The following is a 12,500-nucleotide window of genomic DNA, read 5'->3' on the forward strand; positions in this document are numbered from 1 at the left end:
TCATTTCTCCAAGTTTTATATTGAAAACTCAGACCCAGAAAGGATTGATACACTCACTGAAATCATTTCTCCAAGTTTTATATTGAAAACTCAGACCCAGAAAGGATTGATACACTCACAGAAATCATTTCTCCAAGTTTTATATTGAAAACTCAGACCCAGAAAGGATTGATACACTCACTGAAATCATTTCTCCAAGTTTTATATTGAAAACTCAGACCCAGAAAGGATTGATACACTCACTGAAATCATTTCTCCAAGTTTTATATTGAAAACTCAGACCCAGAAAGGATTGATACACTCACTGAAACCATTTCTCCAAGGCTGCCCGTCTGCATCTGGGAGATTGTTGCCAACTTTAGTTGATGATGGACGGTATTCACCATGTTGTTCAAAACGTACCCTTATCGTAAGGAATTTTATCACAGTTATCATTCAAACCGGTTATCAAGGACGTTGGATATTTCATAACCACTGGCGATCTGGGCGGGTGGTGCTTTTGAGTCTTTTGAAATTGACAGGGACTTGGCAAAGTGAGAAAACCCCACCCGCTCGTGCAGCACCTCGTTAGGAATCCAGTGCATCAGTCTTTCCCCCCCCCCACTGCAGAAAGTAGAGGCAGTGAAGAGCAGCAGAGAGGAGGAGCTTGTTTCTTATCACCGAGCGCCAGGAGGGAGGGAGGGAGGGAGGGAGGGGAGGGGTGGAGCTGTGGGCAAACTTTTTTGAAACTTGCGGAAGTAGAAGAGAGAAAAATAATTAGTTGTGGTTTGAGCAGAGGAGAGCAGAGGAGAGACACACACACAGAGTTGACCTTATGGAGTGAGTGGCAAGGAAGACGCACAGAAGAGAAGAGGGGGAAGAGGAAGAGACTGTTCTGTTGTGGAAGAAGCTCAGTCAGGCCGAGAGAGAGAGAGAGGGGCGGGTCGAGTCGTGGTGAACTTTGACCCCTGACAGCTCACCGTCCGACACCACACAACTCTGTTATCCACAGTCTAACCCAGGCTGGAGGTAGGAGGGCTGGGCAATATATCAGTATTATATCAATAGCGTGATATGAGACGAGATTTTGGATATCGTTATATCGGGATATGGCATAACTAAGTGTTGGTTACATTACGGGTGGTCATTATGGCCGAAAAAACGGACTAACATCAGATATGCAACACTGTTTGGATTTCACCTGCAATTAGCACTCATCGCCATAGGTGTCGCCAAAGAGAACGAAACGGAAATCTTCGAGATGATCACTTAACCCATTGATACCTGATGCAGCATTTGTGTGCGTATCCCTTTAAGACCACGAACCGCGTTAACGCGGTTCGTGGTCTTAAAGGGATACGCACACAAATGAGGGATATACACAGAAATGCTGCATCAGGTATCAATGGGTTAAAGGCTGCATTACAGTCAATTAATGTCATTTTTCTGAACTTAGCAGACTGTTCTAGCTGTTGTAATATTTACCTTTACCCACTTAGTCACTACTGGACTTGTTGACATGGTTGGAGCCTCCAGCACGCTCCTTAGTCTCATACCTTCTCAATCAAAACAAACCAGCTGCTCAAAGTTTCCAGCACTTAGTCCTTGTTGGATCATAGGCTTGTGCTGATATCCCATAAGATGGAAAATCACGATATTGACAAAATAACATTTCTTGTAGTTTATTATTATTGTTGTTGTTGTTGTTGTTAGCTTAGAAATTAGCTATAATTTACAATAGAGGGTATGCACACCCACTGGAAGACGCCCCCTCAATCAGGAATGAGTGTCAAATTGAGTGTCAAATTCCTCCCTGAGCAGCAGGTGTCACTTATCTAGGCTGATTACTGCATTCAAGCTCAGTCTTGCTGTGACTCAGTGGGCGTGACCCCACAGTGACTTCTGCCTCTGTGACATCACATGCATACCCTCTATTAAGAACATAAAATACAAAGAAAAGTCAACCCCAGGGATAATATTATATCCTGTTATTCCTGTCATGTAGAGTAGTAGTAAGTAAACAGTTTATTTATTTGAGCCTAAAAGTACAAATGTACATGTGGCAACAAGATGTATAATAAAAAAATGCATCAATAGTTATTTAAAACATGGAATACAGAATTACAGCTATAAAAAAAATATATATATATATACACACACATATATAATATTATATGTATTTATTTATTTATTTATTGGGGCTTAGCCCTCTTTATTAGATAGGACAGTAGGCAGACAGGAAAGGTGGGGAGAGAGAGGGGATGACTTGCGGTAAGGACCACGGGTCGGATTGGAACCCGGGTCGGCCCCCTGCAGGACTAAGGCTTTGTGGTACGTGTTCTTCCAGGTGAGCCACCGGGACGACCAAAGACCCAAAACCAACATATTTAAGACGGCCTGAAAGATGCAACAACATGACAAACCACAACACAAACTCATGACAGGCCTACACTGAGGATGTGTTTTAAAAGTCTGATCATGTGGGCAATCACGCTGTTTCTCTAACGCTCAGTACTGATGGCCACCTGATTTAAACCTGTTTAGTGGCAGATAGGACTCGTGTGTGTGTGTGTGTGTGTGTGTGTGTGTGTGTGTGTGTGTGTGTGTGTGCGTGTGCGTGCGGGTGTGTGTGTGTGTGCGTGCGTGCGTGCGTGTGTGTGTGTGTGTGTGTGTGTGCGTGCCCATGCATCTGTAGATGGAAACTCCTGCCAGTGTTTTCCACTCAGTCTCTGTTGGAGCACATGCAAAACACACACCGCTAGATCTGATCTGGAGTCTGGACTACTGACTACTTTGGACTGTGCGTGTGTGTGTGTGTGTGTGTGTGTGTGTGTGCGTGCACGCTTGCAAACTTGCTGTTGGAGTCTTGCGAGCCGTCGTTAAAGAACTGTAAATTGAGGTCGTTATACTGTGGACGTTTTGCACTGCTGTGCTGGCGTTGTGCCTGAGACTGCAGCATCTGGGTGGGAGGGAGAGCAGGGGCTGGGTGGGGGTGAATAGGGGGAGGGGGGTTGTGTGGGAAAAGGATGTGCGCTGGACTTGAACTTGTGACACTGAGTGCGTGTTGGGAGGTGTAACTGACATCACTCTAAAGGAGAATGTTTTAGAGTTACAGCATAGTCACTGTTAATCATAATTAACCGTTTAACCGTTGACTGACAATAAGAATATAATACTATACTTGAAACAGTTAAAAAACAAACAAAAATATTATTTTTGTTGTTGCAATGCATGGCAAAAGAAAACAGGCTATACTATAATGTATTTCTTAATAACTCATGCGGAAGACACATGCTATGTCACTGTGTGTCTTCACATTGTGTCTAAGTTACAACACATGTGATTTGGGAGACATTTCTGAATTTAATTTTTTTTTTTTTTTACTCATACCGGCAATCGTCCATTCTAAATAGTACATTTTAATCTTGTCTGTTAATGGTTAACGATCAGTTAACGACGGTCAGTTATTGGTCAGATTTCCCCCCCCCCCCCTAAATGACACCACAGCCACTCCTCTGCTGTGTTGGTGGTGATGTGGTCTGGCACGCCACACCGTTTGGTAGCTTCCCAACGCCCCACATTCGCCTCATTAACGTTAACGACAGCGTTTTTACCACACACACTCGTTCTGCTGCACCGTGCGAACCGTCACTACAGCAGCAAGCAGATGCTGCCTTCAGGTGCTGTCGGGAACATTGCGATTATGGGGTAGAGGGAGCTTGAATGACCCAATGAAGTGTTAAATACAAATGGGGGAAGTTAAATTGACATTCAAAGCAATGTTTGAACTAATTAGATCACATATTAATGAACTATTCTTTTAAATAAACGTTGGCATCAAGTACAAAATTGTAATTACTAATGAAAATCAATTACCCTCTCTCCAAATACAGTTGAATTGTTTTTACTGGCATTTACTGCCAAAGCTTTCGTCACGGTAATCAACTTTCTCTTGGCCTTCCTCTCCTCAGTCCAGTTGAAGCCAGTTGCATTAAACTGAACTGCATTGGCTCCATAGACTGTGTCTAGCATAGCTCCCACTCATTGGTTTTTAGACTCGCGTTTTGAAGCCTTGAGGTTGGCGTTTTCACCGTCGCCATCTTGGTTATTTGGAGCCAGAAGTGAGGTGAATTTGGATCAGAAGAGCCGCAGCACCGCCTGCTATTGATCTGTGATTGGCGAGCTGTGCAATCAATGGACAGCCAACCTGTCAATCACACCCTAAACCAGAGTCTGCTTAGTCATCTTCTTTACTCTAAATGGGAGCATAATTTACTAAATGAACATCATGCTGTATTGAAGAAGAGTTGAAACTAGCGATTGAGACCATAAACTCATTAAGAAAGTGTTTACTGAGGTCACAAATCAAGTGAGAAGTAGGGTCATTTTCCCATTGACTTCCGTACAATCGGGACTTATTTTTGCAGCCAGTGGAGTCACCCCCCTTGCAGGCCATTTGAAAGAATGCAGGTTGAAGTTACTTCCACATTGGCTTCACAAATGGAGCTACCAGCTATGGCTCTCTCGTCTATCTCTCTCTCTCTCTCTCTCTCTCTCTCTCTCTGTATCTCTCTCTCTCTCTCGCTCTGTCTTTCTCCCCACTTTTCTTTTCAAACGTGCTTTATTGACTTGAAATAGAAAAACAAAGCAGAAACCTAAACTAACATTGTAACCAGATTCACATTGCTGTTGTCAGATGTACTGTAACAACAAATAGTTCAATAATACACTACTAATTAATCATCAGTAGACAAATGTTTCTTTCCTGTCTGGAGTTGTACAAGATTTTTTTTTATTTGCGGAAAGGTTTTCTGAACTACTACCTAATATAATAATAATAGTATTATTTTGAGTTTAGGAAGCTTATTTTCTCTTATCGTTGATAGTTCTGTGCAGTAAGCTCTGCCTCTCTCTCTGTTGTTTCCTAGTTACAGATTAACAGAGAGTAAAGTTTACCTTCATTCCTGACCCCTGACTGTTCCCAGGGAAAATTATGGATTAACCCTTTAATTTCAGCCTGTGGTCTAGAGTCGAGGCTGTCGGGTATTGGCCGGATCGGGCTTAGTTTTCAAATAAATAATTGGGACTGTGGTAGGCCTGTGCAATATCCATATGGCAATATATCGCAATATTTTTTCTGCAATACTGTATCTCGATATTTCAGAAAGATATCGTGATATTGAAACTGAGTGAGTCTATCTGCACTTTTAAGAAAGGCTTAAAAAAATGGTTACAAACATCCGCACTTTAAACCGTTTTATCCTGTCTTTTTTAGTTCTTGAATTGGTTATTTATTTATGGTATAGCTGGTCTTTTATTTTATTGATTGATATGTTTAGTTCTAGTTTTTATTTTTTTATTTTGGTAAATTATAAACTGAGTTAGTAATTTATCTTTTAATGGAGTTGTATTAGTTTTAAATTATGTTCCCACTTGCACTTCTTTGTTACACGTATTTACGTTGTCTGTCTTGTCTCCATGGGGACCACAATGGAAATAAGCCTTCGGGCTTTATTGTGTTTTTATCCTCGGTGATATGTTGTCTTATGTCCTGTTTTTATCACCAAATAAAGTCAGTCAGTCAGTCAGTCATATATCGCTGTATGGAATTTTTTTGAACAGCAGTGTGTGTTCAGTGACATAAGAATACTTGTGCACTTTTATTTCAGTGTGTTTAGTAAGAGAATGCAACTGCAAATTTGCAAATATCGTTCTAATAAGTTAGAATGAAATGTTTTAATCAAATAGTTGTGACTCAATTTGACCACTGAGTTATCAATATAATATGATGTACATATTTATTACACTTACCTGGGTGGTACACAAAAAATAGTATTTTCAGCTGTATTTTTTTTTAAATTTCCAGTAAATTATGCAGAATATTGCAATATTTGGCAATATGTATCGTATCGTATCGTGACCCATATCATATCATGAGGAACTTGCCAATACGTAGCCATAGATCGATAGATAGATGGGAAAAAAGCACAATGTTTTAAAGTCCCTGGAAACCAAAATCCACAAAAACGTTCTAACTATGTTATTTAGGGTCTTATGTTAGTAATTTTGTGCCTCCGAAATTATTATACATTACTTTCAACCCAAAGCCTTAAAATCGACACTTTTCTACAAGATTCTACAAAGTACTTCCTCATTGAAGACAGCAGTGCGCGAGGTGCTAAAACGCAGGAGCTTATGACGTCATAAGCTCTATATAACCTTTGTACACGCGCGCAATCCGCACCCACCTATGGCAAGTCCGTTCTTTGCCCCCAGTGACAGCGCTCCCTCGCTGTCCGTCTCCCTCTCACTCTGTGTGCCGTCTGCCAAGCGCTATGCTTGTGAGATTAGCAAGGTGTCGGGTTTCAGGCCATGTGCTTCTCTCTCTCTCTCTCTCTCTCTCTCTCTCTCTCTCTCTCTCACTAGTCCCGAGAGAGAGAGAGAGAGAGAGAGAGAGAGAGAGAGAGAGAGAGAGAGAGCACACAGAGTGGGAGACAGACACGCTGTGGGGGCAAAGAACTGACAGAGATCTCTTCCTCTCAGGAGCCGCGGAGCAACGCGCGAACACACACACACACACACACACACACATACACACACACACACACACACACACACACGGTGTGTGCACTCATCTCTCTTTCTTTCTTTCTCCGTTTCCCTCCCCCCCTCTCTCTCGCGCTCTCCGAGAGACAGAAATTTCCCTGCTGTAGACTGGACACGCCCACACAGTCCGCGGGAGAAAGTACACTCTAAAAAATAATGAAATCTCATGAGTTTTGCCATGGCTGTCAAACCTAAATTTATATACTTTGCGACGTTCATCATCGTTCAAATTCGGCTGGTGGCTTATTAACATAGGATCCTGTGATGTGTTGAACTCAAAATGCTAAATAATAAAGAAATATTTCTGGTTTCCAGGGACTTTAAGCTTCTGGCATACTCTTCGCGCACGCGCTGGAGGCGGGGCTCCACGGAGGGTGCGCGCACTCTGCGCAGGCCAAAACAGAACATAGTGAGTGCTCCAGAAATGGCGGCGATCAGTGAAAGGCAGTCTGAATGAAATTGAATGTAACGTTCCCAATTCTATATATTAAATTCTAAAAAACGACCCTCAACATTTGGGAAGGCTAAGCCACACAACTAGTTCGTTATAATCGAACATTATGCTTTTGAAGGCGACTGTACGACGGTGAGGACTCAATCACAGCAGATATCCGCTGATAGCCTACCACGGAGATCTCACAGGCACAGGCAGCAAAACCCGACGCGCTGATAGAAAAATCTCCATGGACGCGCCGCGCTGCGCTCAGGCCTCGCCCCCCGACACGCCCCGTGCGATGACGTCATAATCGTCGCGCGCTCTATGCGCTTGGCTGGGCGCAAAGAGTATGCCAGAAGCTTTAGGCTCCGCACTTTCTCCTGAAGCCCTGTGTCACACAGGCTGAGCACACACACACACACACACACACACACACACACACACACACACACACACACACACACACACACACACACAGATACACACACAGTCTCACACACACACACACACACACACACACACACACACTAAACACACACACACCCTCTGCTGAGTGCTGTGAGAGTGTCTACGAGTCATTTCTTATGGTGGTTTTCCAGCAGTCAGCAATAGGAAGTTAAAGCTGCTCCAGACAGGCCAGCAGATTAGTAAAGTGCTCTTTGAACATATTTCTATCAGAAATATAGTTTACTATTATTACTACTGGATTGAACAGCACCAATCTCTCTCTCTCTCTCTCTCTCTCTCTCTCTCTCTCTGTCTCTCTCTCTCTCTCTCTCTCTCTCTCTCTCTCTCTCTCTCTCTGTCTCTCTCTCTCTCTCTCTCACTTTCCGCCCTGTCACTGCTGGTGCTGTTTTTTTTTTACCAGCCTTCTATTTCCGTTTTTCCTTTGTTGATTTTGAAATGAAATCCGTTCATTTGTTTTTCATTCTTTAACACGTTCATTGCCAACGACGTATGGATACGTCAAGCAGAATCCAACCGTTGACTGCCAGCGACGTATTGATACGTCAAAAAAATCGTTTTTTTTTTTTTGACGGTGGGGCGTTGATCAATCCCTTTTACGTCTCCTATACAATTATTGGAGGTATTGAATGTGTATAATCTATTTTACCGACCCACTAAGTGTTGACAGTGCTCCCCCAGACGAGCGAAATCAAAGAAAAAACTGCCGAGCAAGCCATTCAAGGAAATGGCCAGGCGATTTTACAGTATTACATTCTCATGAAAATGGATGGGGGAAAACGCTCTCGTTTTCGCGCTGATTGCTGGCGATGCGGGATTGCAAATTTACATAATACATTACAGGTGGAACACACTTTGAAACACGCAGCATAAATATGACCAGAATCGCAAAAGCTTCTCTCAACCAAAACTCCAAGAAGCGAGCGAGTCCATGCCGACTTCCTCAAACAGCGGCCGTGCAGACAGGCACAGGACAGCAGCTTCTTGGCTGCAGCGGCCGTCACAGTCTCAGTGCTTTGAACGCCCTCTCTCTCTCTCTCTCTCTCTCGCTCTCTCTCTCTCCCTCCCTCCCTCTCTCTCTCTCTCTCTCTCTCTCCCTCTCCCCCTCTCACTAGGATTAAACCTAGTGCGTCTCCCTCCCGAGAGGGAGGGAGAGAGAGAGAGAGGGAGGGAGAGCGAGAGGGAGGGAGAGAGAGAGAGAGAGAGAGAGAGAGGGAGGGAGAGCGAGGGGAAGGGAGAGAGAGAGAGAGAGAGAGAGAGCGAGAGGGGGAGGGAGAGAGAGAGAGAGAGAGAGCCAAAAATGAATGGTTAAAGTGACAGTTCTATCGAATTTCACAAAAAGCCGTTTATCTCTGAATATTTTTTCTGACGCTAAAACCATGCTGTATTCAACTGCTAATGCTTACATAACTACTAACTCTACAAACTAACTCTTTTAGAGAGAGAAAGTACACATTCTATTAGTACTTTTGAGATATTGTATGTTCACAAACTCCAAGCAGAAAATAATCCTCGGCTCTTGTAAAATGAGCCACAATCCTCAAAAAACGGCTTGGCAGAAGCTACCTACAGCAAGAAAAAAACGGCTGGCAGTCAATGTGTTAATTGTCGTTACTGAAAAGAAAATAGAATGAGCAACACTGCACGGCCCACTGGGCTATGATGACTCTTAAGTAGGAATAGGAATGATTTGGGCATGTAGCTAGTGCAGTGGTATATTCCCTGTCTGCCAACACCGTGGCAGATTCCAGCGCACGTGTTACCTCCGGCTTGGTCGGGTGTGTCTATACAGGCACAATTGGCCGTGTCTGTGGGTGGGAAGCCGGATTAAGTGTCCTGGTCTTTGCACTAGTCTAGTGCCTCCTTTGGTCGGTCGGGGCGCCTGATTGGGGGCAGGGGAACTGGGGGGAATGCTCCCACGTGATATGTCCTGCTAACGCGTGCTAACACCTCGCTGTCAGGTGAAAAGAAGTGGCTGGCGACTGCGCATGTGTCGGAGGAAGCATGTGCTAGTCTACAACTCTCCGCAGATTGGCAGAGGGGGGCGGAGCAACGACCAGGACAGCAGGGGGAAGTGGCCAAGTACAATTGGGGAGAAAATCCAGGAAAAAATAAAGAAGGAATGTTTTGATTTGGGGTTTCAGGTTGGCTCAGGGCTCCTAATAGTGCAGCCCTGAATGTGGTGGGCGGGGCTTGGACTGAACGTGGTGGGCGGGGCTTGGACTGAACGTGGTGGGCGGGGCTTGGGCTGAACTTCAGGCCCGTACAGACCAATTCACATGTTGTTTTTTAGGACACAGATCTGATGTGTGAACAGAAATATACACAGGGAAGTGTGGATTTCCTTTGTGAGCCAACATCTGATCTGAACTGTCTGATGGGACGTCTTGCTTTCCAAATGACAGATCAATCATCGTTTAGATTGTTGATCGGCAGTAAACCAATCACTGTTTATGAGACAGTCCAAAGATGAGATAGACAGGACAAGATGTCTCCCTCACTGTTTAAAAGCAGCGGCCGCTCGCTCAGCCCCTCCCTTTCCTGTCCAAAACACTCTTGTCATGGTGGAATCCATGAAGCGAGTGAGTCTCTGTATGTACGGTCGGTTAGCTTAGCTGTTAGCTTCTATGCACGCTGCTTACTTAGGCCTCCATCGTGCTGCACGTATGTTATATACACATGTGTTGGAGCTGAATACAGATTGGTGTTACATATTATGTAGTAGCAATGGAAACCATTACATTACATCATTTAGCAGATGCTTTTATCCAAAGCCACTTAGTGCATTTTGTCAACAATAGTGCAATCAACTGTGCATGGCAGTCTTCAGGTAGACACAATGTGTCAGTACACCTCACAGTCTTCAGGTAGACACAATGTGTCAGTACACCTCACATACTGTAGCTGTTTCTGTTGTCGTTGCCACGGTTACTGTTCCTCCCTGTGGTTTCCATGGTAACTAACAGTGTTCCTCTCTCCCTTCCAGTGTCATCCAGGCTCCACTGCCGCTACCTGTAGACAAGGTAAGAGCAGAGCCGTGTGTGTGTGTGTGTGTGTGTGTGTGTGTCGTCGTGTGTCCCAGGTTTGTAGGCATGCATGTGTGACAGAGCTGGGTTACTTTGTGTGCAAGGCTGTACCAAATAAATAAATACATTTATATATCTACTAGAAATATCGCACGCTACACACACTCATTTCTAGCTTTGCGTGCTCACCTGTAGCTCGCATTCAAAGCTTCTATTGAGGTTTTCGAATGAAGCTTTGAATGTCTGCCCGTCATATTTTATGATGTCATCATAGAGAAAGTCATCAAGCTAAAACATTAGAGGTACTGTAGTGTGGAGGACAATGGATGCAAACAAAGTGCAGATCCCTAAAAAACGGCCTAATGTAGACATGGCCTGATATTCAGACTGACGTGTCAACTCGTTACAGTCATTTCCATCTTCTAGTCTGAGAATTATCCGTGTTATTTCTATGACGCGATCCCCCCAGGAGCATTCCAACCAATCAGTAGAGACCACGTCCAACGTATATCGGCCTGAGTGTTACGTTAGTTACTCCAGTCGGGCGAACGTGTAAAAAAAACGTCCAACAAGCGGTGTGATGTTTGGATTTCAAAGTAATTGGTACTTTTAATTAATCTAAAACAGCCTCGATAGCAGGCAGTGGCTGCAGATTGTTGTTACTCCTCAGGGCAGTCTTGACAACCGCTCGTCACTTGCTTGACAACGGCTTAGTCCCGCCCATTGGGCTGTTTATTGATGCTGATCGGCCAATCGTTAGTCCCCCTCGGCGCTGATTGGCCAATCGCCGGGATAAAACCGGAGAAAAGGCATTTGCATATGACGATGCCAGACCACGAGCAGCCAAACTGAACTCTGTGGAGTCTGGACCCAGACAAGTGTTTGTAAAATAGCACCGGGGTCCTCCTGACGTCTGTCATCAGTTCCACAGCAGCAGCTCCCAATGGACAGAATGAATAGTGGAAAAAAAGCTGCACAGCATTTGGAATGTTGATGTAAAAATGTGAACGTGACGGTTCTAAAGGAAGCTTGGAACTATACGGTACTGTCCTGATTGTGTTGGTGGGTGGTTAGTTGGCACTTGGCAGACACGTGATTAATAGTCTAGACACACGGAGCGGTGTAGTCAGCTGATAGAGGAATGTGTGGAATGCTGGCAGGCTGCTGCTATATCAGCCCTCTGATTTCATCTGATGTAACCTTGATTTTGATGCACCAGGTCCCTCGAGATGAAATCCTCTCCAGTGTATTTATTTATCCTTTTGAAGAGATTTCATGTGTTGGTGAGTCATGACCTGCTCTGTTGATTAGCCTCACTGTTTGCCCGTCTATTTGTTCACAAATAACCTGACTTTGTGCTCAAAGTAAAATAAATAAAATAAAGTCAAGTCAAGTCAAGTTTATTTGTATAGCCCTAATTCACAAGCATGTCCCAGAGGGCTTCACAGAGAATATGTCTAGCTAATTCTAGCTGACACAACAGTAGCAAATTACAGTAGTAATGATAACACATTGAACAATTGATAGAGAAATATAAAAAATATAGAAATATAGGAGAGAGCAGATGGAGCAAATAAGCAAAAAAAGCTGTTGGTAAAAACGGGCGATGACATCATACATCATAATGGTCTGGCGACTGACGTATGATAGACAGATCATACATTACAGTGTACAATAAATAGCTAGCATTAGCCTCTGGTGTTAGCTAGCTGTTAGCTACGTCAGTTATGTGGGTGTAAACTGTAAAACACCACTGAATGACCAATTAGTTATAACTCTTAACCAAGTCTCACTCTTTCCATAAAGCCCACCAGCTTTGATATCTGTTGGCCGGTTGTTGATATTATAACAATATTGTGGCTTCTAAACTAACGTGTTTATGCCTTCGCCGGCGACAGCCAGGCAGGCCGGAGGCATTATGGATTTGCGTTGTCCGTCCGTACGTCTGTCCAATGTTCGTTAGCTATCTATTAGTGATAACTGCAGAG

The 12,500-nt window shown here is 43.9% G+C and overlaps 1 protein-coding gene across 3 annotated transcripts in view; it reads left to right on the forward strand.

The window, feature by feature from the left end:
- Positions 1 to 12,500, forward strand: part of slmapa (sarcolemma associated protein a) — a 103,680-nt gene that overhangs the window by 42,990 nt on the left and 48,190 nt on the right. For all 3 annotated transcript variants that reach the window (XM_083661921.1, XM_083661920.1, XM_083661922.1), the window contains exon 4: positions 10,473 to 10,509. In XM_083661921.1, coding sequence (XP_083518047.1) covers positions 10,473 to 10,509 — 37 coding nt within the window. The remainder of the gene's footprint in view (positions 1 to 10,472; positions 10,510 to 12,500) is intronic.

The sequence above is a fragment of the Poromitra crassiceps genome, assembly GCF_964638095.1.
Source record: "Poromitra crassiceps genome assembly, chromosome: 27".
Taxonomy (NCBI): domain Eukaryota; kingdom Metazoa; phylum Chordata; class Actinopteri; order Beryciformes; family Melamphaidae; genus Poromitra; species Poromitra crassiceps.